Genomic DNA, 27,516 nt, shown 5'->3' on the forward strand with positions numbered 1-27,516 from the left:
AGTGGCAGCAGCAGACACCTGAAGGATATCAGCTGATCAACAGTTATGTTTATCGGGGTTATCAGCAATGTTGTTGTGACGTTAAACTCAGTACAGTCAATGGAGGTGAAGGTTTGGGTCCAGCAAACATCACTTCTTCTATCTTATCAGCATGTCCCAAATGAAGGACAGTGAAGATGAGGAGGGAGGGGCTGAGTCTTTTGCTCTAGTTTCAACTATTTTACTTATCTATCAACTTTTGTTTTTGTACAATAATACAGAGGTAAAAAAGGAAAGGAGTACGGCACACAAGTAAATCATAATTGAAACTTTATTGACAGTTCGGATTAGAAAGTTGTTTTGCATTAAATTCCATTACAGTACAAACCAGAAACAGAAGTAGAAGGCCACGCACTAGAGCTGAGGGACACGGTAGAAAATTAAAAGGGCTTCTCAAGCAGACGTGTGAGGTGCTGAAGGGAGAAGACAGCTGGGGGCGGACATAAGAGGGAAAACAACAGCAGAAAATAGTAGATGAGGGAGGAGAGAATTGAATTTATCAAAACAACACGACCCTTCATAGAAGGAGAGAATACAGACCTCCAGCAGCTTTATGTAATGCTGCAAAGAATGACTCACCACGTGGGAGAAAAGTAGAGTGTTTTTAAACAGGATGCAAATTAACATATGGATTTACTTCCACATTTGCACCAAAACATGTCTGCCGCTGACATGATCCCCGCGCCGATGAGCTGTTTTCTCAGGTCAGGTGTGAAACCGGACATTTCAGCTTAATGAGTGCCTTTACATCACTCTCACAATACTGCAGAATACATAACGTAGCCAAACTGAATCTGCCGACACTCAAATCAAGATGAAATAATAAATCAAGTATGGACACAGGTGGATGAAACAGATCCGGGCCAATTACATCTCCAGGAAATCAGAGGATGCCGACTGCTGACTGGACATGCCGTTTTTAGGAATTAGGAGGTTGGAAGGTCTTGGAGGTGGCAAGCATGGCTCGCACTTTGGCCATCAGATCCTGAAAACAGAGAAAAGCCAAAATGAGAAAGAGAGAGATTAATTCCATGTACTACACATCTCCACATATATTTTCGGTGTCACTGGATAACTGAGAATGAACTTAAAATCTGAGTGTGACTGCAGAGTTGTTCTACACCTGTGTGTATAATAATACCACTGCATGGGGTGTTACAGCAACCACCAATAGGATGAGAGCCTGAAGGTATATTTACATCAGACTGTGTGTTGTTGAAGCCAGCAACGACTCTAAATCCTGCACCATCTGATGATCAAGTTATCGCCAATATATTTCTCCGCTCTGTTTTGCTTCGACTTAAACACATCTACTGATCCCTCTCCAATAAAGAACTGCTATGAAAAAATCCAATTGATCTTGAATCAACAACTGAGCTGGGGACCAAAATGGAACATTGAGGGGAAAAGCAGCAAGGAAATTATCTTATTTTGAAGTAACTGATGAAGAAACATTCCTGTTGTTATTATTATGATGTAAGGCAGCTGCTTATTGCTAATTATGAGTGTAATAATACATCAATCTGGAGCAATATATTGATTCAATAATCCAATCTAACTATCCAATATCACTGATGCAAAGTGTAAACAGAGATACATAATGTCATCAATTTCTCCTAGCTATTTGGGATCAGTAGGATCTGATAAGTATAAAAAACTAAACATTGTGAACGATAATTAAGTCCCAATGCCCACCAATGGGACAACGATAGAGTTCGAATATCTTCAAACTAGACGATAATAAAGTCCCAATGCCTTCAAACGAGTACTTCCTTATTAACAGCATCTTAGCTTGTTATTGTTGCTAAAATTGGTCAAATTTGTTGTCATATCAAACTACAAACTTTATTAATCATAAAGAAACAAGTTTCAACCATAAAATGTGGTCAGGTTTTGGACCTTGTCCACTTTTGCGTCAGCTGTAGACTGTCTTGGCAGAGATGGCTGCCATCTTGTTTTTACATGGATTAGTGTATTGTGCTCTTATGACCACTAGATGGCACAAAAAAGTGTCCATGAACGAGGACAACAGGTCTAATTCAAGTAGAATTAAGTATAAGGTCAAGTAAACCCAAAATGTGATGTCCTCACATGAGGACAAAGGGTCTCAGGAGGGTATGCCTTTATTTTAAATTTGATTAGCATGCATGTGTCGGCGTTTCCATCCCAGCACACCTCCTTCCTAAACAGTCAAACAGTGCTAGCTGCCTAACCAGAACCCCAGAAGGTGTGCCAGGCTTTGGAACAAATTTTTCATAGTGGCCATACAGCGTAATTACATCACATGACGTCCTGTACCTAAAAGGACTTTTTCCCATAGACTTGCATGGTGAAATATACATCTGTACATCAGTTGATACATTTTTTGAGCATCACAATCCCCCCCAAAATGACTTTGTTTACTATCAGGATTTGGTGGATTTCATTTGCAAGTCTAGAAGAGCCATTTGTTGGACCCATCCGGCACCAGCCCCACCCACCCTACTCTGACTTTCGCCACCTTAACTGTCGTTCTTGTCCTATCTCAATTCCCCCTGATGCCACAGAGGGCTGTCACTATAACAGCGACTGGCCGCGTATCATGCCGAGGTTAAAGGACGGATTTCGGATTTCCCATGACTTTGGAGTGAGACCAGATTGCCATGCACCACTGAGCAACTTTCATAGGAATGAATGAGGGTCCATGAGTCTAGCACCAGGCAGACAATGGAAAGAAGCCAAGAAAAAGACACTGAGGATGTTTACTAATATCCTCTAATATTAAATGCAGGCCCTTGACTTGAATTGAATCAAAATTGTATTGTGGCTGACTTTGTGATGTCAGCAAATATCGTGTTCTTGTCTGAAGAATCGATATATTGGATTGTGATGAAATTTGGGACTTCCACCCCTTCTAATAATGCTGTTCCCATTGGGAATGACCCCCCCAGTCTGCAGCCCCTTGATATATTGTTGCATATTAAGGCTTGTTTTGGAGTATGCTTCCTGCCCTTGAGCCGTCAGTAATTCTTTTAAACATATGACACATTTTAAGTATAGAATAATACCCTGTAAGCATATTACATCCTCCCCAAGCCGTTATATCAACAGTCACCTAATCCTTAATTTCAGTGGCTGACCTGCTCAGTGGCCAAAAGTAAATGTATTATGTAAACAAGACAATGATAGGAAAAAAACAATTTGCAGAAAGCTGCAGTTGCCAGAAATGAGCATGGGGCTAAACTGAGATATATAAAGTAGATTGAGTAAGTAGAGAGCTGCCACAATGCCAAATTCCATTCCTCTCCTCTTCAGGTAGAAATGTAAATTTTGCTGACTAGGGGGCAAACGCTTGCGTTGCTGAATAGGAAGTGTTAATTTGCATCCCAAGAGTGATTCATACACGCATGGACAAATATCCACCCTTGAGCTCTCCTGACAGATGAGACAAATTAACAGCTGTAATCACAGAGGGAAGGAGCTGTCATATCAAATCACTCAAAAGGCTGTTTCTCCCTAAACCCTGGTGTATCCAACTCTAACACACACACAAACACACACGCACACACACGAGGAAGTGCTCACTGAATGTGACAAACAAACAATGCCCCAAATTATTAACAACTGAGTGGAAAGTTGTTCAAACTATAGCGTAATTCTTGTCTTAGCAAACAAAGTGCAGCAGGAACTGTATGACATTAATAGATCATCACAAGTTACGTTACAGCTGTCACACACGGGATAGCCGAGTATAGTTACATAATACTGAAAAAGCATGAAGCCCACTTACAACTAAGGATTCCAATAAACAATGCATAGGATGTCAACCTAAATATTCATCCAACATTTTATAAAACACAAATACAAGCTTGCATTTGAAAACTGTTTAATAATACAAACCGATTGCTGACTGCTCAGCCTGATGGAGAAACAACATACTCCGCACTGATCTGTTATCGCAACACAGTACATCAGCTGTGGAATATTTAAATCTGGAATATGGAGAAAAAAAATCAACTTCAGAAAAGTAACAAGGCAGCGTTCCAAGTAAGTTATTAGGCTATCAACTTAAAGAAATACTGCATGCAATAGTCCACCTTCCACCTTCTCTTCCCTCTATCCGTCACTTTGTTTCTTTCCATCTTAAACACACACAAATTGGAAACTGTTGCAGCGAGGCTTGTCTCTGTGCTCTACTCATGTCTCGGCTGTAGTTCACCTAAGTCAAACAGGCCAAATCTATTTGTCCTAGGATGACGCAGACATGACCCACCCTATTCTCCCTCTGTGTGGCTAGTACTTGTTGGATTCGTTGGTTGGACTGGGTTAGGTTTAGAAAAGAGGAGTAAGATTGGTTACAGTTTGGGTAAGAATATCAGGGTAAGAGTAGTGTGGGTAATCGTAGAAAGAAAAAAAACCCAACAACCTAGAAATACTGCCCCACGGCTGTATGCCTCTGCAATCCAATCATGTTTCTCTCACAGTTTACATCCATGTCTGTGACAACATAGATGCTTCACACACATCTTCCCCCCGGCAGCACAGAAGATCAATACAACCAGCACAGTTTCAAGGATGGCACCTAAGATTAGTGTCATCAATTCAGTATCTGACCAAATGTCTCCCCTTCTGCTCCAGAGAGATGGCATTGAGTAATGGTCAGAAAAGTGTTTTAAGCAGAATATAATGCCACAGTGATGTAAACCTTTGACCTTTTGGATAAAAAAAGTAATCACTTCCATCTTTATATCCTATTAGACATTTATGTGAAGTTTTGGCACAATTTGTATAAGGATTCTTGAGTTTGGCCCAAAACATATTTTGTGTGGTCACACTGACCTTGACCTTTGACCACCAAATTCCAATCAGTTTATTTTTCTACGGTTCAAGTGAACGTTTGTGCCAAATTTGAAGAAATCACCAAAGGACGTTTCCGGAATAAAACTTTCACAAGAACGATACAGACAAGGTCACAGTAACCCTGTCCTTTGACCACCAAAATCTAATCAGTTTATTGTTGAGCCCAGGGGGACATTTATGCCAAATTCAAAGAAATTCCCTCATGGTGTACTTGAGATATTGTGTTCACAAGAAAAAGACAGACAAGGTCACAGTGACCTTGACCTTTGACCTGTGACTAGCAAAATCGAATCAGTTCATCGTTAAATCAAAGTGGATGTTTTTGCCAAATTTGAAGAAATTCCCTCAGGACATTTCTGGGGTAGCACATTCACAGGAAAGACATGGATGCAGGGTCACAGTGACCTTGACCTTTAACCATCAAGATCTAATCAGTTCATTGATGACTCCAAGTTAATGTTTGTGCCAAATTCAAAGAAATTCTTTCATAGTGTCTGAAAGAAAGTGTGTTCACAAGAATGAGAATGACAAGGTCACAGTGACCTTAACCTTTGACCTATGACCACCAAAATGTAATTGGATAATTCTGCCAAATGCAAAGACATTTCCTCAGGAAGTTTCGGAGATAACATGTTCACATGAATGAAATGGATGCAAGGTCACAGTGACCTGTCCTTTAACCACCAAACTCTCATCAGTTCATTGTTGAGTCCAGGGCAACATTTGTGCCAGATTTGAATGAATTTGAATTACTATTGCTATTGTCAGTGCAGAGGCATTAACACATTCACATCCATGAAAGGTCCAGATATTTTGCATACTCAATATCTTTGGAGCCTCTGTGATTCTCGGCTCACATCCTTGAACAGTTAACACATAGTGCTTGAACGCCAATTAGCGAGCACCGAGCCAACGTCGATTTGTTTCTGATCCTGGGCTTTTGTTGGGGACCTTCAAAAACAGCTGGCAAGCAGAAAATCTGGGCTAAAGTTGTGTAATGTGAACCAGGCATAAGAGGGATTTTAAAATCCTATTGGAAACAAGCTGCATCGATCACATAAGGAGACATTTCACAGACTTGCTTCTGATTGCAAACATACCCACACTGCAAGGTTAAACAACAACACTACAATGTACTGTTAAAATACCTCAAGGGAGCTATGCAACAGCTTGAGCTCTCTCTTCACTGCACGTACACACACCTGCCTGGGAGAAGTTCTCCACAACTTTTCTCTTCATCTCTTATCAAGCTTGAAGACAACTTAGGCTGGACTTAGCCTTTCTCTTATCTTATCTTTCAAAAAGCAAAACAAAACATGTACACTGCTACAGATCTGAACTATAAGTACGACAATGTTAAAAAAAGATACAGCGCAGGTTTAAAAGCTTTTCTCAAAGTGCATGACGCATTCATCAAACAGAGCAAAGCACAACAAATGTAAAGCAGAGAAGGAGAGGGGACAGAAGACGGAGGAACAAAGACAAACAGGAGGAAAATGAGAGACGGGCTGAGGCGAATAGCAACCAGGCACCCTTGGGGAAGAGGAGACCATTAGGCAGATGAGGATGTGCTGAATTATTCAATATGTGTTTGTAAAACATCACAGATGGGGTATAAGTAGTTAGTGGTTGTGAATCTGTGCATGTTGCAACAGCAGCGAACAGCATGTTTTCATGGGCTCACTTATGTTGGTATGTTGAGATGAAGACAAGAGAAGACGTTCTGTTTAGTTATGCGAGAGAAAAGAATGTTTTTAGTTGGAGTATCAAAAGATTTGAAACGCGTGGTTTTGTATATCTGTGGTGAATCTGTAAACACCGAACACTCTGAAACACGCTCTGTCACTCTCTCCTACACACATGCACACACACACACAGAGGCCCGTGGCCAGAGGAGAGAAAATGTTCCAAATTCTGAAGTTGCACAAGTGTTCACAAAATAGTCAGCGTTGCTTCTCCATTCACACTCTATTGACCTCCATTAGCTCGAGTCCCAGTGCTTCTCAGATTCTGGCCTTGACTGTGGCCTCGCTACATTCAGTGCAACACTGGTTTGCTTGTAGGTAGAACTACTCTTACACCTACACATATTTTAAGCTCCCAGTGCTAAATAATAAAGTTACAGAGTATTACTAAGGCTACACTTTACATTCAAAGGCTACACCTGCACACTAGGCCCTACTCTTCATGCTTAAAACATGTAGTTGCACAGTGGTTGCGTGAGAATCAGTAACTCAATATATTGCATCGCTTCATGCGAAGCAGGGACAAGCAGACATGGAATTAAAGGATTATTAATCAAAGATGGTGCTAGAAATGAAAAGAAGTACATATGATTTAAGTCATGAGACATTTCCAGAAATGTTTCTCATCTTGGCTTTAGACAAATCAAGGTAATTGATTTTGAACTTTGTCTTGAGGGATGTTTTTCCATGTTCCTGTGGCAGTCAAAATTAAGCAAATGAACGGTATATTACATTATTGCACTTAAGTGCTGGCAGAGAAAGGCGAGCCAGATGAAAATAAAAAAACAAAACAAAACAAAAACCAGCAAATTAAAGAGAAAACGGTGAGATTTTAATCTTAATGATAACTGAGGTGAAAATTGGTGTGTGTTGAGAGCACTTTGGAGCCTCTTTGCTCATTTAAGAGAGGGCAGTGAGACAAACGTCCTATGAGGTGATACACCATTCTTCCCTTCATGTCATCTAATCAGCTTAAACCTTTATGCCAATCCTACAATATAGCTATTTTTCTTCCAGAGCTGGTGTGTGTGTGCGCATTAGATTAAGGTGCATTTCTGAAAGCAGCATGATAAACAGCCATAAATTGGACATTGTAATTTTAAACAGAGTGCAATGGGGAGAATGTCAGAATTTATTGGCGAGGCGTGTGTGAGGTTACATTGTGAGTAATGTGTGTGTACCACTTATTCAGACAAATGCTCCTTTTATCGCGTGCTGTAACACCCAAGTGAGACAAAAAACACACACACAGCCCATCGCAGCATCATTTTATGTGTCACAAACAACCCACTCATTCCATTAAAATTTACAACATAGACCAAAGTATGTGACATCACTACACGCAGTGTCCTGTGTAGAAAATGACAGTATGGCGGCCATGTTTAAAGTCTGTGCCACCTCAATAACAGTCTGAATGCAGCAGAAATAATGAATAATTAAAGTGTTACATTGAGCTACTGTTAAATGCAAGTGCAGTAGGGAGGTGACTCCAGCAGGACACTGATGTGGCAAGTACAATGCACAAAGCATTATCATTCTGACAGTTGGTAGAGACAACTGTGAGGAAGTGGCCACATGCAGAGCTTGGAGTGTGATTGCTGTAATTTTATGGATGGAGTGTCTAAGCTGTCTTTAACACTCAACGGGAGACAGTGGCTTCTGTGAGCTGTTGACAACAGTGGTAGTCATCAAGTTAATCGCACTTTTGTGTTTGTAAAACTTGCAATAACTGATTTTTTGGCCACTTGGGGGCAGTGAAAACTAGTTGTGAACAGATTTTAAACCAAAAAGTTGTTATAAGGGAACATTAGCATTCATTTGGAGGCATGTCTCTAGCCATCTTGCGAATGAAAGTCCAATATTCACTTTCTTCTAGCTTTGCTTTTTGGTGTCTACAAACCCAAGAGAAATGCTTCACTATCTTTACCAGCTAGTCACTAACTGTGTCAGTCCGTTGCTGAGCATGAAAACAATGCTATATGAATGAACTGTTGCAGTTGGATAGATTTACAATGAACTCCAATTCACAGTAAACCTTAGTAATATCAAGGGGAGCTGCAGAGTCAGGTGGTAATTCTCTGAAGGCTCACCAGTATGGGTTATGCTGGGGTCAGGAACGACAGTTAGTGTCGTATGCGATAATCCATTCATGTAGTGTGTCATAGTAGTCGACAACTGACACCACGTCTGGGACGCCTCACGCCACCCGACATAAAGTCTAGCATATTTGACTGCTCCCGTCACAGCCGCCACTTTGATCAATAGGAACACAGAGATATCTGCTGCCGTAGACAACTGTACGTCAACACCCCAGCCTTTTTGATATTTCCTCTAGGGACGTTACTACAAGAGTAAAAAGGGAAAAATGATGGTGTGAAACAGCAGAGGCACTTAAGCAACTGGGTGAGTTCTGCCATTAGCATCAAGCTAGCAAAGACTGTTATTTCTTCATAATGGAGGATATAAAGGAATGAAATAAAAAAAGCAGCAACAGGGCTTTTACTGACCACAGCTGCAGAGGCTACCAGCTTCATTTGAAACAGACCACGTTATAAACGGGACGTTATTTATCATTCCCTCTGTATTTTTATTTTTAATCCGCACCTGTTTTCCTTGATAAACTTAATGCATCGCGCCATTATTTCAAACTCAACACTTCCTGTATCCATTTAAAATTAAAAGCCCCTTATAATACTGGTTGAGAGAATCCCTTCATTTTCTAAAAAGCTTTTATTGTGAAAATTTGCAGGAACTTGTTGTGGACAATTCAGTGACTTGCACAGTTTGCATGTGGTACTTGTAGCTCCTGCCATCTTGTGGCGCTTTTTATGTTACTATAATAACATTTCGTCTGGCGAAAGACTTACAAGAATAACCCGATGACATCACACATGTTGTGAAAGATGACCAGCGATGACTGGTCTTGGACCAACGTGTAGTCTGTCATGTCTGTCGGCCAAGTCACGGCACGATTTCATAACTTCATAATCGCCTAATCTGAAATAGTGACGTGTAGTGTGAACCTGACATAACCCCTTTCACATTGTCATATTATCATTTGATTTTTGTTGTTATATGGAATAATGGATTAGACTGGAAGAAAACAAACAACTTGCAGACAGTTTCCAGCCAAGGAGGCAAAAACCACCTTAGAAAACACTGAAACTTTTGCTAGTTTGGAGGCTCTGGCTTCTATGAAGAGGTGAGGTCGACTGATTCATACATACTAATTTTGGTAGGAGCAACCTTTTGAGCTCAACCTCAGCACGTAGAAGTGCAAACTCCCCTTTCTGTCTGAATTTACAAGTGCTGGAACAGAGCACATTAGCTCTGCCTCCTTCCTCAGGAGAGGTGAAATCCAGCATCCAAAGAGTCGACTTTTGTCAGGGGCAAGTTCACCGAGGTCTCCACATTCGCCTGCCGCTCAACTGACATCAACCAATATTCAGCCTCTATCTTTCCAGATTCTTGGCTATGCTCCCAGAAGGAGTGAAGGGGGTGTAAGTGCAATTTTAGCCAGGATGAGTTGTTACAGTTGTAGCATGCAAACTTTTGTCACTGTAAGAAGATGATGTATATGGGTCATGATGGCCATGTTACTCTGTAGAGGTAGACAAAATACCAGGAACAAGTTTCAACACTGGAAACTATAGCCTAAAATACTGTCAACTAACAAAACTCAATGTTGGTTTTGACTGAATTACACAGTCCTGATTATCAACTGCTGTCAAGGTCAAGAGTTAAACATTTAAGTCAACATGGTACAGTCCAAAAGGTACACAGACCCATGGAAATGTTGAGCCCCTACAGTTTTGTGGAACTGAGCAAACTCTGCTGTGTGATACAGTCAATAGCCCCAAAACAAGCAATAACCTTGGACCTTGAGTTGACACCTGCTGTTTTAAAAGGTCAACGAAAAGCTCCAATTCGCAAAGGATATTTTACTGCTGGTGTAATGTGTTTTCTCATATTGGCACTGAATACAGGATCTAACTATACACACCCACAATGTGCACCAACAGTTATAATGTAAATAAACAGGTGGACGTGAAGACACAAGCTCAACCACTCAAAAACCATGTTTACATGCACAAATATTCCAGTTTTTGCCCTTACTCTAAAAAAAGACAACAATCCTACTAAGCTGTTTACATGACTAATGAAAATGAACCTTCCACTAATATTGCTGTTTACATGCAGCAATGCATTACTTGAGTTATGCACTATCTCAGCTGTGCTTGACAGTTTTCCACCAGTGGTGGACTTGTTGGACCTAGCGAACACAGCCTTCCTCTTTCATTCCTTTGACAATGCTCTTGAAAAGGTCAGCGTTGTGATAACTGTGCATATAAAAAAAAAAACCTGTGGAAATCCAAGTCTTTTTATGTTTCAAAGCAGGTGCATGTTCTTTTCTCTTTGTGTAAATCAAAGTAACTATACATTGACAATTGCTTTGACCTTATGCTTTTCATCATTACTTTCTTCTTGTCTGTTTGTTTGTTTGTATGTTCACGTTTTTTGGACATGTTCGAAATTACTATCAAATATCAAAGAAAGCGCATTTCTCTTTCCAACCAGTCATGTGGGCTTTCCTTTTGGGCATGCATCTCTACTCCAGCCTTGCAAACTGTTGGCCAGTTTGTTTGTGTACAATGCATCCATAATTATGCACAGAGCTGACCGTAAACAGACAAAGGGCTACAACTGAGACGCCCATTCAAGATGTGCTGTATGCATGTCCAAAGAATGCTATCAAAACCTGTAAAATACAGACATATCACACGTCTTAAGCAGGATTTACACTTGTGTGTCAGCTCTATGAACAACCTATGCTGTTGCCTATGCACATGGCTGTAGCATTTATACTTGTGCGGTGGTGTGTCTGTGTCACTCTGCAGTTACACCTCCAAAACATCAGTCAGCGGCAGAGGTTTCTGTGAAGTGCTGTTAAGTTTAGTTGATTCAGAACACACATTAAACACACATTAAACATGGCTAAATAGAGACAATTTCAAACACAAGTACACAAATCGGCTTCACTATAACTCGCAGCATTCACAGAAAGCATTTGTCTTTTGCTGGACACATTTTCCCCACAAATACAACATGCTAAGGCTGCTAGCACAAGGCTATGGCATTTTACGTTGTATAAATTAGCCTACCAGCTAGCAGACTTTTCCTCTACTCATATGAATCCAGGGACAACAGCAACATTTAACAAAGGTAACGTCACAAAATTCGGCTCCATTACAACTCACAAGGTTCACCAACAAAACAACTGTCTTATACTAAACACGTTTTCCAAATAAATATAACATGCTAACGTTATTAGCACATGCCTATGGCATTTTACACTGTATAATTAGCCTAGCAATGAGCGGCGATTTCCTCTACTCATATGAAGCCAGGATAAATCCCAAAGTATAAATCCCTGAAGGACAGATCACACACAAGACTTAAAACGCTACTTTGTGGAGGCTTTACTGTCTTCACAATTTATTGTTTCTTATCTGTAAAATGCAAGTAAATGAAAGCTTTGTTTAGGAAAATGGTTTCAGCCTACATAAATAGATAGAAGTCTGCATCACAGCAATGTGTAGTTACGTTTCTGGGGAGGTGCACATCAGGCTATGGTGTAGGGTTTAGTGTAGGCTCTACAGTGACGCAGAGCCTACGCCGTAGGTACAGCGTCGATTCGACGTAAAAATATAAATCCTGCATCAATCAGAATATGCTACAATCAGTGTAAGGCCTAATTCAGAATAACCAAACTGAATATGCTATTCACATGACCTGCATCAAATTTGGAATACTGTTCTATTCAGAATAATAGTGGAGTATTAGTAAGCATGTAAACATAGTCAATAAGAGGGACTAACAGACACACACACAGAAACCCTTCAGCTGCTAACGCCTGTGTGGTAGAAGATGACGTCAGGTCACAGATTAGCTAATAGATACTAGGGCTGCAACGATTAGTCGACTAATGGCTGACTTATCGACTATAAAAATAATCTGTGACTATTTTAGTAGTCAACTAATCGCTTTGAGTCATTTTTCATAAAAAAAAGTACTATAAAAGTACCCCAAAATACTCTTATTGCAGCTTCTTATGTTCAAATATTGGCAGCTTTACACACTCTCCCATGTCGGTGAACTAAAACCCTTTGGCGTGAGTACGAAACAAGACATTAGATGACAACATTTTGGGGTTTGGGAGAGACAGACTGACATTTTTCAACATTTTAACACATTTTTCGATAAAATGATTAGTCGATGTCGACTAATCGAAGAAATAATCGACAGATTAGTCGACAATGAAAATAATCCTTAGCTACAGCCCTAATAGATACTGTATCTACAAGCCACAAAATGCAAGTAAGAAATATATCCTGCAACACCCATTCTAAATCTAAAGATAAGACACAGAGTTCTTCAAGGTTCAAACAAATTCAGCTTGACAAAATACAATGCATCAATTTGTTGTGCAAACTAACAGTAGATAAAGCAGAATATAAAAAATGAATTTCAGTAACGCAGCACTTTTCTGTGTCCTCTTTGCATGATGGAAACACAAAACAACACTCAGTATGTGTATTCGGTGGGCTGTAAAGTGCAGTGGAGGATATATTTGGGATAAAAGCAAAGAACAATACCTGAGTTATTTTGGACTGAACGGAGGATACTATGGATGAGGACACTGCCTTGTCTTTCTCCAGAGAACCACCCCTGCAGAGAGAAGAGAGGGGGAGAGACAAAGAAAAAGAGAAGAGAAAACCAATCATGTTAACAGAAGAGCCTATACAATATTCATATCCTGTGAAATGTTCAAAGTTGGACAGACAATAAGAGCTGTAGAAGAAAGAGCAAAGGGAAAAGACAGAGAGGTGAAAGAGGAATGGCCTGTGACCTGTAAAATCTAAAATATCCACCAGGGTCAAAACAACCTCATCAACAATGTCAAACTCAGACAAATATATATTCTTGCAGACAAACAGAAAACGGGCCAAAATCACAGGCCTTAAATTCAACTTCACGGCTCTGTCCAAAGCTTTTAATCTCTCTGCTGTCTAACATTTCATAATTCATCAAGAGATTTTTAAAATAGAAAACATCTTGCGCATCAAGCTGATTGAACACAACAGGTGACAAGAAGCAGGATGCTGCTGATGTTAGGGAGTTCTCGCTTCAGTCCACTGAAAAACTGGGACAATTTGAAGCGTGTGTCTCTGTGTATGTCACTCAATCTTGGGTATTACACCCCTGTGAGAACATAACTTGGAATTATTATGGTGTTTTTTTTGATGACAAAAACCTTGAAAAACAAACCAATCTCATGGAATAATTCTGTGGCTGCTTCAATAACTGTTCTCTGAAAAGACAGAAAATTACTTCATACGACCAGCAACATTCAAATGGATCAAAAAAGTAAGGGCACTCTCATCCTGACAAAGAGCATCACCTGGCTGATGTACTGGTGATGGTGGATGTGGTTTGACAATGCTTTGAAAAGCATGCAACCGTGGTTTACGAAACTACTTAGTTCATAGGCACGCTGTCCCTGCACAACAAGGAGCCTTTGTGTTTGTCTCTTGTGCAAGTAATAAATATTTCCATGGTGTGTCGTCATTCAAAAATATTTTGAGGGAAAACAACAGTTATGAAAAGTTACACTTCAACAAAGCAAAGATTTGCAAACACTTACGTTCACTGCTTGCTGAAGATTTCTTTACACCAGTTACACAAGCAACCAAACAATCAATCAATCAGTCAGTTTATTTGTCACATAAAATCATAAATGGTTAAATTCCAGTGAAATGTAATCCTGTTAGTTGCTTCAAATTGTGCTGTGAGAGTGTATTAATAAATATATGTATGGGATTTGGAGGGGTAGGTAGTGACCTCAATTAGGATCCTTGTGGCCTGAGGGTAGAAGCTCTTTCTGAGCCTTTCAGTGCTGGCCTGGTGTTACCGGTACCTTCTTTCAGTCTCTGCATTGCGTTTCTCACCATTGAGTAAGTATGCAGTGCCCAGATCAGACCCTTGGTGATGTGGACACCAAGGTACTTGAAGTTGTTCAAAAGGACCTGTTAATATTAAGGGGCAGTGTAGTTCCTTTGGTGCTATTTCCCAAAGTCCACCATCATCTCCTTACTCTTGCTGTTGTTCAGGAGTAGGTTGTTATCCTGATACCAGCATTGATTTCATTGAGATTACTGTCACCTTTTGACCAGGACCAAGGGTCAACTTCTGGTGGCGCTGCTCTGCTAGCACCCCGGACTCTGTTATATGATGTTGCTTGATGATAAGGGGTTGTGTTGTGTTTTGTTTAGGGTACACTGTTGTGTGCTGGCGTTATGTGCAATACATGAGTGGCTGATGTGCAATACTGTTATGTGTAGTATGTGTTTCTATGTTTTAATGGTGTGTGCTTCATTTCTTCTGGACTGTTATTGTAAGGCAGCAATACTCTGCAGCTCCTGAGTCCAAGACAAATTTACCTATGGGGACAATAAAGCATATCGCATTGTATCGTATCGTATCATATCATATTGTATCCTATCCTATCCTATCATACTGTATTGGTATTGAGTTACTTAGAAAGGCTCTGCCAAATTTAACAACTTGTATTAGGAATATCTGGAAGAGAATAGTGGATGAACATACATTTTTCATTTTTAGCTGCAACCAGCAGCTCTATATATCACTGTCAGTTGGCGGGTTGGTCCACAAAAATTCCCGCACCCTTTGGAGAAATTTGAGGGGCCTTTCTTATAAACACATAACTTCCAAATGGATTCACAGACTTGCCCAACTTTGTGGAGAGATAGGTCATCTGCCAAAGGACAGCTGATTAACTGCTCATGCCATCTGGCAAAAGATGCAACGCATGGATGCATGCATGTACATGGTGTTGGCAGCTATTGCAAATTTATGCTTGTTTAACACCTTAAACATGCCATTGCAGCTTCTTTCACATTGTTTGCTTTTAGTCATGATCCTTCCAGAGTGACGATGGCCCAAACTGAAACTATGATACAGCCTCATGTTGGAGGAGAATGGAATTTTCCTTATATAAGATATGGCTGGGTTATTGTATTGCATTTGGCCTGAAGGTGTTTCTAGTTTAGACGTCACTCGGTGTATGCAAGAGTTTAATGCATAACATGATCTGTATAGATGAGATCTAGAACACACAGTTGCATGGTGCCACATCTAACGTTTGCTATATATGACTGGCATGGATAAAAAAAAAAAGAGATTTGCATCAAGACAGTGTCCTACTGTGTCCTATGTACACGGAGTGTCAAATGTCTACAAAGAAGACGCAGCGGGGCACATGAGGAATCAGGCGACTTATCTGCTCTCTGACGCTCTGAATGCCACTGAAGAAGATTGCGATTAACATCCCAGGTGTAAGTCCCATTGCCAATGAAGAATCCTTCCTCTACAAAGGTTTGGTTTTTCTCTCTCCAGCTTAATGGTGGATGCTCTCAAATTTTTCAGAAACTTATAACTTAATCCAGTTTTCTTGACTTTGCTTTATTTCTACCATCCTCCAACTTGAATTTGACTATGATTATCTATAGCCAGAAATGATTTGGCAAAGACTTGTCAAGCTGCCACTCCTGTCAAGATGAACTTGACTGAAGATGAATTGCATTCAAAATATGTGGTCATTTGCTCTCCTGATAAAGATGGATCTACTGTTATTATGCCACTTGGACAATATCATTATGAAATCAAGAGCCTTTTGTCTGACACCTGTTGTTATGAGCCACTTCATCATGACCTGACAGATGACATCAATAAAGAGGTGTGGAACAATTTTATTGACAGAGCTTTCAACACAGGTTTTTCCCCTTGCATAAAATATCCAATCTGTCCAGGCTTGCCTAAAATAAATAAATCCCTCCAAATCCCTCCTTTGAGACCTATAGTGGCTACTGTTGGCATTTTAATGGAGCCTCTGTCCCTCTGTTATTTTATCAGAAAATACTGTATGTTACCTCTTTGCCTTGTTTTCGAGGTGACAGCGCTGATATTCCCAATACTGCAAACGATTTTGGCTGCAGTGACAATAAACTCATCATTTTGATGTACAGAGTTTGTACATTTAAACCCCCACAACATCGGCCTTGGAACATTATCACATCATCTTTACAAACTAATGCTCCCAAGGATTTGCTGCTGACCTTGACTGAGATTATTCTCTCCATTAACTTTTTTGAAATATTCAAGCTATTAATTTTTTTTTTTTTCCAGTCACGACACACAACCCTAGATAGTTAAATCCTGCAAATCCATTTGACTCTAAAATTGCTATAAGAGATATATTCATGATTTTATGATAACTTGGAGAGTCGGCACTCACGAATTGCATGATTTTTTTTTATAATACTGCCACATCTGATTATTTGCGTTTCAATATGGATTACAACGACGAACCAGGGTCTAGCAGAACTGGCCCAGGGTCAGTAAAAGGGCAAGAGACTCCGACTGAGCTTGTTTTAGAAGTTGTCTTTAGCTCTTTTTAAATAGGAATTGCCCAATCAGTCTTCTTTCAGCATTGGCAGTATAAAAACAAATCGGGGACTGCAGCAAAATGCCGCCTGCCTACTTTTGTTCATACAGAATGCGCCTTTTTTGGGGCAATGGGGGGCGTGAGCAAGTAACAAAACGTGTAGCTCAGCGTGTGACGTAAACAGTGACGTGGGAGGGAAGCCGCGGCTGGTCAGTCCTTCGGCCACTCTCTTATAAGTTGGCCCGTCCTTCACTGTTCCCATCACTTGACAGTTAATGGCCTCTTCCTTTGCGAAGGCAAGGAGGGCGCGCAATTCCTTGTCTCCCCAGTTGCTCATCTTAACAGCATCTTTCAGGTTTGCATTTCACTCCTGCTACTAGCTGCTCATTCCTGCTGTCAGCTGTCTCCTGTTTATCCACCGCCAGTGGGTAGCACGTGCGGCGTCATCAAGAGCTCCTCACACAAGTCATCAACAGCCCCTCCCGTGGCGAAAGGGCGCCTTGTTCTTTTTAAACCAAAAAGGTTCCGCCAATATGTCTACCCTACGAGGCGGAAAATTGGGCACCTCGGATCAACTCGCTGATCCGGCTCTGTGTGTCTAAACGCTCGCAGCTTGCCGGCAAAATGGCCCAACATTCGCCGAAAACCCTGCAGTATAAAATGGGCTATAGTTTTCAAGACACATGACCAATGAAATGCATGGTAAGGAAGGGGAGATACTTTATCACAGTATCGGTATACATTATCAGATGCTCTCTTGGCCTACTAGCCTTGTACTGTGGGCAGCTGTGGCTCAGAAGTAGAGCTGGTCATCCACTAATTGGAAGATCGTGGTTTGATCCCTCCTCCAGTCCAAAGTGTCCCTGGGCAAGATACTGAACCCCAAATTGCTCCCATGGCTGTTCCATCAACTCAACTCAACTCAACTCAACTCAACTCAACTTTATTTATAAAGCGCTTTAAAACAACCACAGCTGAAACAAAGTGCTGTACATAGGAGGTCATAAAACAGTGTGTGAGTGCATGTGAATGCTTACTGAGTAGCAGGTGGCACCATGTATTGTAGCCTTGACCACCAGTGTGTGAATGTGTGTATGAATGGGTGTATGGGACATGTAGTATAAAAGCGCTTTGAGTGGTCGAAAGATTAGAAAGGCGCTATACAAGTGCAGTCCATTAACCATTCACTAAAAAAATGTCAGTGAAATAAATATACACCTGGGGCCACACCACCTGTTAACTGGTTAGGGCAGCCACACAGCCTGTGCGCGCAGCATGACTTAGGCATGGCTTGTCTGCAGCTCATGTAGAGATTCAGCACGTCGCCTATTTTTCCCCAAGGACGTGTGTGGTTCTCAGCAAACATAGACAGTGAAAATGATTTGTCGATAGTTATGTTGACATTATGCCACCAACATTACACCTTTAACTACAGTTTCAACGTCTGTATCTGTATAAAATGGCGAAGCTGTAAAAGCTACAGTAGCACTCATGTTATCTGAACACTGAAATCCCTGCAGTCTGGATACTGTCAGCCAAACTCAACCAACTCTAAAACTGAGGAATGTAAAACATAAGACTGCTAATCACACTAAGAATCTTAAATATGCAATGGCACATCATTATGTAAATGCAAATCATGGATCTACCCTAAAATTCTGAAAGGATTTCCTCACCCCCTAGGGGAGGGGGCATTGTAAATAAACTGTTACACAGAGAAAGCTGCTGGATTTATACACTGAACACAATTAAACCACATAGATTAAACGGGGAAATGAATGTATCCTGTTTCCTACAAATGTTCTGAGACTCCTTCACGTCATGCATTACATATCAGTAATATTCAAGCACTTACAAATCGATTTTACTGATATGCATTTCCAATCTGACATCTGACACTGCTGCTCTAGAGAAGTTAATTGCTTCAATATGTGAAGACACTTGAGAGCTGCATGAATTAACACTGACATTTGCTTGCGGTGATATGGCCCAATGCAATGTGAAGGGCAGCATTTCTGCATTGCTCTCTATCAGCCTTTTAACATTCCTGCTTTCTTTGCTGGATTCGATGATGAGCTCTACTTCAGCCCCCTTCTCATTGCCTTCTGTGTTTGCTGACCATTTCACGCTGTACAGGAACACTATGCCCAGAGCTCCTTTCTTGAAAGTACGCTGCTGGATTAGACACAAAATTGGAGCTCTGGCTAAAAGTGAATTCGACTCAAAAAGAATGAATTACAACTAATCTTCTTCACTTGTCATGTTCAAACACATGACTGATTTCTTTGTTGGTGCATACAAAAGGAATGCTTTCCTCACGATGCAAATGGCTTGCCCCAATTCACTTGGTTTAAGGGAGGGGAAGGTGGGGAGTAATTTAGCCGCCAGTTCATTCTGCAGTCCATGTAGCGCTACATTTTGCCCTCTAATATTCAAAAGTTAATGTATTCAGTTTTAATTGTTTCTTTTGTTGGAGATATTTTAAACAGCAAACCAACAACCCCAAGACCTCAGAAGAGATTGTGTTCGTTGCCATGAATGCTTTTGTGTCTTACGACCTTGAAGCTGAAAGACGCTGGCTCTTAGCCATCCTTTCACTGACTCTTAAGATTTGACGCTTTGAGTCTCTCCCGTTCATACTGGATTTAGAAATCCTTGGACACAATGGACAAGGCTCAAGCTCTGTTTTATCCAGAGTTTTAAATTGACAAAGCAAGTGTCAGAGATGCATTCGACACATCTTTTTGGATGATACTGCTGTGTAATGACGGCACACTAAACATGCATGAAAATTTCAAGGCTACATAATTGATCATTCTGAAGTCTCTTGAATTCTGGATGGGAAATCAGTGCATTAAGAAATGCAGCACATATGGTACATTTATTGACTGGTTGTTGAGCCCCTTAACCCTCACTTGCTGTTGCTACACCTGAAAAGCTTTCCATTCCTGTTGAGCATATATGTATTTTACAGTGGCAGTGACAGATTTCCATACATCTATCCATTTTCATCAGCTTATCCGGGGCCGCGTCGTGGGGGACACCAAGGCGTTCTCAGATGAGATATGTAATCCCTCCAGTGTGTTCTGGGTCTGCCCCGGGGCCTCCTACCAGTGGGATGTGCCCGAAACACCTCCAGAGGGAGACGCCCAGGATGCATCCTGATCAGATGCCCGGAACACCTCAACTGACCCCTTTCGACACAAAGGAGCAGCGGCTCTACTCCGAGCTCCCTCCAGATGTCCGAGCTCCTTACCCTGTCTCTAAGGCTGAGCCCAGCCACCCCACGGAGGAAACTCATTTCGGCCGCTTGTATCTGTGATCTCATTCTTTTGGTCACTACCCAGAGCTCATGACCATAGGTGAGGGTTGGGATGTAGATGGACCCGTAAATCGAAAGCTCTGCCTTCCTGCTCACTTCATCACAACAGACCGGCGCAGCGCCTGCATTACAGCAGTCTCTGCCTTTCTGGCTGACTTAATTTTTCCAGCTCACTCGTCTTGAAACAAGAACACTTTAAAATGGTCTTTACTGTGATGGCTACAAGCAACCATTTGGCCGCTTATACTCCGACAAGCAAGACAGGGGTTTGATTTACGTTTTATCCTTCATATTGTCAGGGTCAGGTTATAACTTCAGGCACTAGCCTTCATGCTAACATGCAGTTTAGGTTAAAGGAGATAAACACTCTGCTAAATCCATTCCTTACACTTTTGGTTTTGGAAAGGCTTAATAAAAAAGAAACCACCTTCTGAACTCTGTAAATGCTGAGTACTGCTCTTACTACAGCCTCATGCACACGCTGCTTCAATATGTGAAAAAAAGAACCCAAAGCTTGAGAGCCATGCTGTGCCTAGTTTTGGTTTCTCAATATGATACGAGAATCGTTGTTCGGGGGAGGGGGGTTAACAAACGATCAATTCTTTAGACTCAATTACAAAAATACCAGTATAAAGACATTTTAAGTAAAGACTGTGTTTGTCAAAAGCCTTTAAAGACAGAAAATTAATTGGACATCGTATTCAGTTAGGTCTTTGACAGGGTGTATCAGCACCGTTTTGACAGGCTGCTGTAATAGCAAAGTGCTGAAGTACTGAACTGTTAGATGTGTTCTGTTTGTTTCATGAGAAATGGAGGCTTCACAGACGGGGAGATAACAAACTATTGGACTAAGTAAGACATTTAAAAACAAAAAGAGTGTTAATTGTATCAGTTTTGTATGCCATATCCACACTAATATCTTTCCATTTTTAAAACGACATTATAAAACAAGAAAGATCTCTGTACACTCAAGAGTTGTCTGTATCAGAAATAATCTTCGTCCATACTGACACGCCTGAACCAATGTAGAGACCATTCATGCACACTGAGCATGCACATGCCAATGAAAACAGTGTCTACTGAAGACTGTCTACTCTGTGGTTGGTTGTTTAGTTACAGAAAATATTACAGATTATTCAATTATTCAACTGTGCAATATTTTTAGTACTTGACTTTATTATGCACATAACTGTACATATTTCTTATGTTTACTTTTAATCTATTCTTGTTTATTCTATTGGTAGTTAAATTTCATACTTACAGCCTCAGCACAATGATGATACATATTTTATTTTTAAAAATTTTATATCTTAAGTTCTAGTGTTAAACACTAAAGCAAAATGCACATTCTATTTTATTTTAGTGCTTTATATTTTCATACTCCGATTTCATACTCTCATTCTTACTTTTTATAACTCTATTCTTTACATTGGAGCGACTGCAATGAATCACAGTTTCCACTTGGGGATCAAAAAAGTATTTCTGATTCTGAGAGATGGCAAAAAGACAGTGATTTGAACATAAGGTGGTCAAGGTCGGTGGAAAATAGATTTCAATAGATTACAAGGCAAATACAGCAACATATTAGAGCGGCATTGGGAGCATTATCCATCGCTGCAGGAAGTCATGGCAATGGGTACCCAAACAAGAAGGACAAAATCACAAACGTAGACCGAGCAATAATGTTTTGAATTGACACCCAAGTGGGAAGCAACTGTTGACGTCTGCGGCATAATTTCCAAAAGTCTCAGCTTCTGCCCATCCAGACTAAAATGCAACCCCAGAATGTTAAACTAAAATGGGCTCAGCAGCGTTTTATAGGTCTTCATTTCAGGGTCAAAACAAGCAATAGTTATGTTTTTTTTAAACAAAAACGTAGCCTCACTTGTCAGCTTTAAGCTCAAATCCTCTTGACAACCTTTAGTTTCTTTAGTGAAGATACTTTAAAACACACCAGGGAAAGCAATCTAAATCCTTAGCTGGTTGATTGACAAGCTTGTAGAGGCTTACCTGGAGTGGGTCAGGCTGGAGGCGGGGCTAGCTGATGGGGACAAAACTCTGCTGGGTGAGGAATACGGGGAGAGAGAGGAGCCCACGGTGTGCATTTGTCCTGAGGATGACAGGGAGCTCCTCCTTTTTTCTGGAGGGGACCTGTGAGACAAGAGTGTGAAGGGAAGAGATTTCAGATTCAGGCAGTAACATCACACATTATATCAAGGGCGTGGAATACTGTCTGGAGGCAGTTCTTATGTGTTCAGCAAAGCCCTACTTTAAATTCATGCAATTCATTCAAGTACAAGCTGTCCATTGCAGTTTGTGGTCATTTGGGGATTAAGTGTCTTGTAGGTATGTTCGCTAAATCTACCCTTAAAGACACAATGGAAATCACTGCTCAATGAATAGCAGATGAACACACAGTATTATCAAGACCCCCTTTTTTGGGAGAGTTTGTGTGTCTCTGCCTTGACAGCTTTAATAATCAGTGTTTTCAGTGATAAACACAGCTGTACATGGAGTCCCACGATTCATCCTCTCACCACAGACTGATGCCACCTGCTGTTAGACTTACCTGGATCTCGAATGCCCCCTGGGCAGGCTGGAGCTGCTGCTGGGATGATAGCGCTCCCGCTCTCTCTCCTCTCGTCTTCTCTCTGATGAGGGGCCCCGCCTGTCCCTTCTCCCCGGGGAGTGTGAGCGGGATCTGGCCAGACGGGAGGACAAAGAGAGTGTAAGATGGAGAAACGCCATTAAATTACACAAGACAGAGCCTGGTAGATGAGCTGATGCATTTGAAAGAACACCACGAATAGATGAGGGAGAAAAGAGAGTGATAGGACAACGACAGAGTTACGTGCAAAGGGAAGAAATGAAGTAAGCTTTCAGGATGGGTTTTCAAGGGATTTGAAACCAAGAATAGCCGGTGAGGGTTTGAGGAAGATTTCCAGTGATTCCAGCAGATTATTTGAAGACATAAATGTGGCACAGCTCACATTAAGGCAGTTAAAGAAAGTCTAAATACAGTGCAACTGGGCCACGGGAGAAAAACACATATAATAATTCAGCAAACTGCTTAAATACATACTATATCACATGGACTCTCAATATGTAAATACTGTTTTTCTAAACTAGTCTGAAAAGAAAACAGAATTAAATATTTATGGATACTATAAGAGATTAATTCACTTCTTTGATTTCTTTGCATAAAGGGCAGCACTAGATGAACTTTCTCCACAAGCTAGTACGCACAGCATGCATGCCATTTACAGACATGGAATAGCCGGGGTTAGAGAGGGAAGTTATACCCCTTTTCTAAAGACAATTTCAGGCTGTGCCAGAGTGACTAAACAAAGCTGTCTGGTCAATATTGTCCATTTTGACGGATAAGCAGCACAAACAAAACAGCTCGATCTCTACCTTTGATCACTTCCTCTCACCCTGCCCTCTCTGAGTTAATTCTTTCTTGAAAAGTTCTCTCTCAGAAATGATTTCATTCCCCTTCTTCATTCTCCCTCTTTTACCCATGCATTTGTTTCATTAATTCATTCCACATTCATCCCTTTTCTCCTCTGAAGAGAAGTAGGAAAAGAGAAAGTAAGGATAACAGGAAATAGAGAGACAGAAGAACACATTATTTTCTATTAACTTTTTTGTACATATTGGTGCAGCGTGCAATGCACTTAACATTCAGCTAAAGTGGAATACAAAACAGAGGGCGATTAATCATTATGTTCTCAGCCTGTCACATTAAATGCCTCGTACCTTTAACAGCAGCTCTACCAATCACAGACCTGCATCTACAACTAGTTAAAGGGATAGTGCACCCAAAAATTAAAATTCAGCCATTATCTACTCACCCATATGTCGAGGGAGGCCCTGGTGAAGTTTTAGAGTCCTCACAACACTTACGGAGATCCGAGGGGAGAGGAGGTAGCAGCACAACTGCACACCTAATGGCTGACGGCGCCCCAGATTAAAACGTCCAAGAACACATAATTGAAACCACAAAATATCTCGATACTGCTCGTCCGTAGTGATCCAAGTGTCCTGAACATAAAAAGTTGTTTGGAAAAACGTCATTTGAACTCTGTTTTTAGCCTCACTGTAGCCTGCAGCTCTAACTGCCTCTGTGTACACTGCGCCGACGTGTGCGCTTGCGCGAGACCATGAGACATGAGCACCGCCTTCATGTGTGTTCACGTGCTTTGGCTGGTCTCGCGCGCAAGCGCACATGTGAGCTCAGTGTACACAGAAGCAGTCAGAGCTACAGGCTACAATGAGGCTAAAAACAGAGTTCAAATGATGTTTTTCCAAACAACTTTTTATATTGGGGCTTCAGGACACTTGGATCACTACGGACGAGCAGTATGGAGATATTTTGTGGTTTCAATTATGTGTTCTTGGACGTTTTAATCTGGGTCACCATCAGCCATTAGGTGTGCACTTCCACTTCACCCTCGGATCTCCGTAAGTGTTGCGAGGACTCTAAAACTTCACCAGAGCCTCCCTCGGCATATGGGTGAGTAGATAATGGCTGAATTTTCATTTTTGGGTGCACTATCCCTTTAAGTATTTATCCAGAGACTTTTTATTTCAAAGATGACTTTGTTTCTTAACTAATCCTTTGTGAAATTCTACCTCGCCACACTGGATACACCAAGGGGAATATGGACTGTGTGTTAGTCTCTTCCCGGTTAAGGCAGTTTAGTTAAGGAAATTCTTTCTGCAGCAAAGCAGCATAAATTAAATGATTAAATGTGTGCTGTGTTTGTAGTGACCAGCAGCAGAGGCCAATAAAGATCTCAGCTAGAAAGCTGCACTGAGCAGTGTCAGGACTTAAGACTAATTTCTCTAACAGGACATAGTCACAGTGAGAAAATATGCATGTGTAATCCAATCACATCACTTTAGTTGAAGATTAAATTGAATTTTTGGACACTTAGAGATTCCCAGCCTTGCTAAATGCTTCACGGTTGAGGTGTCTTACCGGGACCTGCGGGCTCTCCTGTAGGCACTGGGAAGTGAGTGTTTGCTCTTTGAGGCCGACCTCGACTTCGATCTCGATCTCGACCTTCTCTTGTGTTTTTTCTTCTTTTTGTCTTTGTCCCTCCCTTTGTTCCTGTCTCTGTCTCTATCCCTGTCCCTGTCCCTGTCTCTTTCTCTGTCTCTCTCTCTGTCCCTGTCTCTATCTCTGTCTCGGTCTCTGGCTGCTCCTCTGGACGTAGTGTGGGAGGATGATGAAGAAGACGATGGGGCCTCCCTGCTGCGATACGCTCCTTTGTTCTCCACAGTGGGTCTTTGATCCTGAGGGTACACAGCTGGTACAGAGGACACTTGTGGAGATGCAGGGTCAGACAGGACAGAGAGGGCTTCTTGCAACTGGAAACAAAATGTAGACAGGACAGAGAGCAAAAACATCAATCATACTGGACCTTCTCTTTTTAACTGGTTTAAAGATAAAAAGAAAAAAACAACAACGCCAGCCTCCCTCTTTGACATAAGGGACACTGAATAAATTCCCAAAAGCTTGATCCCTCTGTACATCTGTGGAAAATCAATATGGGGGGCAGTCCACTTCCTGAGATGCAGGTGATGCACAAGGTTGACTGTGTATAAAGATTAGAGATTTATTTATGCAGTTCCCCCGTGTCCATCATTGTCAATATTACAGAGTAAAATCGCTCAGGTGGATATGGAAGAATTAGAAAAATACCACCGAGTTTACTCTATATGAGTGAAAGGACAACAAGCTCCCGCAAAGGCTGAGAAAGACTTTTTCTCAGTTTTCTTGTGGAGAACAGGACAGTGTTTGGGTTTGAGTAATCTTTCTAATCCCGATTTTGCAAAATTGTAAATGTTTATTGTCATAACTTTGGTTAGAAACATGTAACAGAATGAAATCTAAAACAGTGTCTACAGCTATCTGACACATTTTATGATTTTTAAGACCTTTTCAAAAATAATTTTTAACTAAATTTCGGGCAAATTTTTGATTTAAGTATAAAGGTAAGTAGTATATGTATTTGCTAGCAAATTCCTTGTGTGTGCACACAAACTTGACAATTAAAGCCGATTGCAATTTGTAATTCTGACATGAGGAAAATAAAAGATGGATAAATTAAATAAGATAAAATATTTGTGGAAATTAAGACTTCAAAATGTTTAATTTATGACTATTTAGAAGAAGAAGAGGAAAATATTCTTTATTAATTCCAGAGAAGAAAATGAGGGTTTTTTTTCACTCTGTTGTCATATACACAGGCCCGAAATACACACACATGCACAAACAGGACCCATACATGCATTAAACAGAAGAATGTAAGAGCATGAGGACTGCCTTGGGCAGGTGTCCTGAGCAGTTGGGGGCTCAGTGCCTTGCTCAAGAGCACCTTGGCAGAGCCTAGTAGGTGAACTGGCACCTCTCCAGCTACCAGTCCACACTCCACACTTGGTGTGTTTGGGGACTTGAACTTGCAACCCTCCGGTTCCCAAGCCAAGTCCCTATGGGCTGCCGAAAATGTAATGACTTTTATGGTCTAATAATTATAAATTTAATTCAAGACACTTTAAGGGGAACATCACCTAGATTAAAAATTCCAGTGGCCTAGGAATGCCAGAAACCAGAAAAAATAAGTCTTAAACTTGTTATGTCATCGGGTATAAAGTCTGAAGCTGCTCTATAGACAGTGACTGGGAGCCTGATTTTGTGGACCCACAGAATGTTTGTTGTCTTTTTAATACCCACATGAGCTTATTCTATTGTAGTGCTCTCAGTTCTGAAACAGAAAATGAACCCATATACTCAGAACATTCTTTTCTCTGCTCTCAGTGTCATCTATAAAAACTTTCATCATTTATTGTCTATGGAGCAGCTTTAAACTTTATACTAGTTTTACAATCTAACTTTAAGATTGGGAAAGTTGTTCATGTTTGCTAATATTTTTTGACTGTCTCAGACCATAGGAATAACATGTATGAATTTTAAAACTGAGCGAAGTTTCCTTTTAAGTTCTTTTAGGGTTCTGCAGAGACCCTGTATAAAATAAGCA

General features: G+C 40.9%; 1 protein-coding gene across 2 annotated transcripts in view; it reads right to left on the reverse strand.

Annotated features, from left to right (window-relative positions):
- Positions 1-292: 292 nt before the first annotated feature.
- The window catches only part of sfswap (splicing factor SWAP), an 80,981-nt gene continuing 53,757 nt past the window's right edge, over positions 293-27,516 (reverse strand). For both annotated transcript variants that reach the window (XM_050053580.1, XM_050053581.1), the window contains exons 15-19: positions 25,455-25,846; positions 23,040-23,171; positions 22,481-22,621; positions 13,280-13,352; positions 293-1,024 (exon numbers count right to left, since the gene is read on the reverse strand). In XM_050053580.1, the coding sequence (XP_049909537.1) occupies positions 959-1,024; positions 13,280-13,352; positions 22,481-22,621; positions 23,040-23,171; positions 25,455-25,846 (804 nt within the window). In that variant the 3' untranslated portion in view covers positions 293-958. The remainder of the gene's footprint in view (positions 1,025-13,279; positions 13,353-22,480; positions 22,622-23,039; positions 23,172-25,454; positions 25,847-27,516) is intronic.

This window comes from Epinephelus moara, chromosome 9 (genome assembly GCF_006386435.1).
Source record: "Epinephelus moara isolate mb chromosome 9, YSFRI_EMoa_1.0, whole genome shotgun sequence".
Taxonomy (NCBI): Eukaryota; Metazoa; Chordata; class Actinopteri; order Perciformes; family Serranidae; genus Epinephelus; species Epinephelus moara.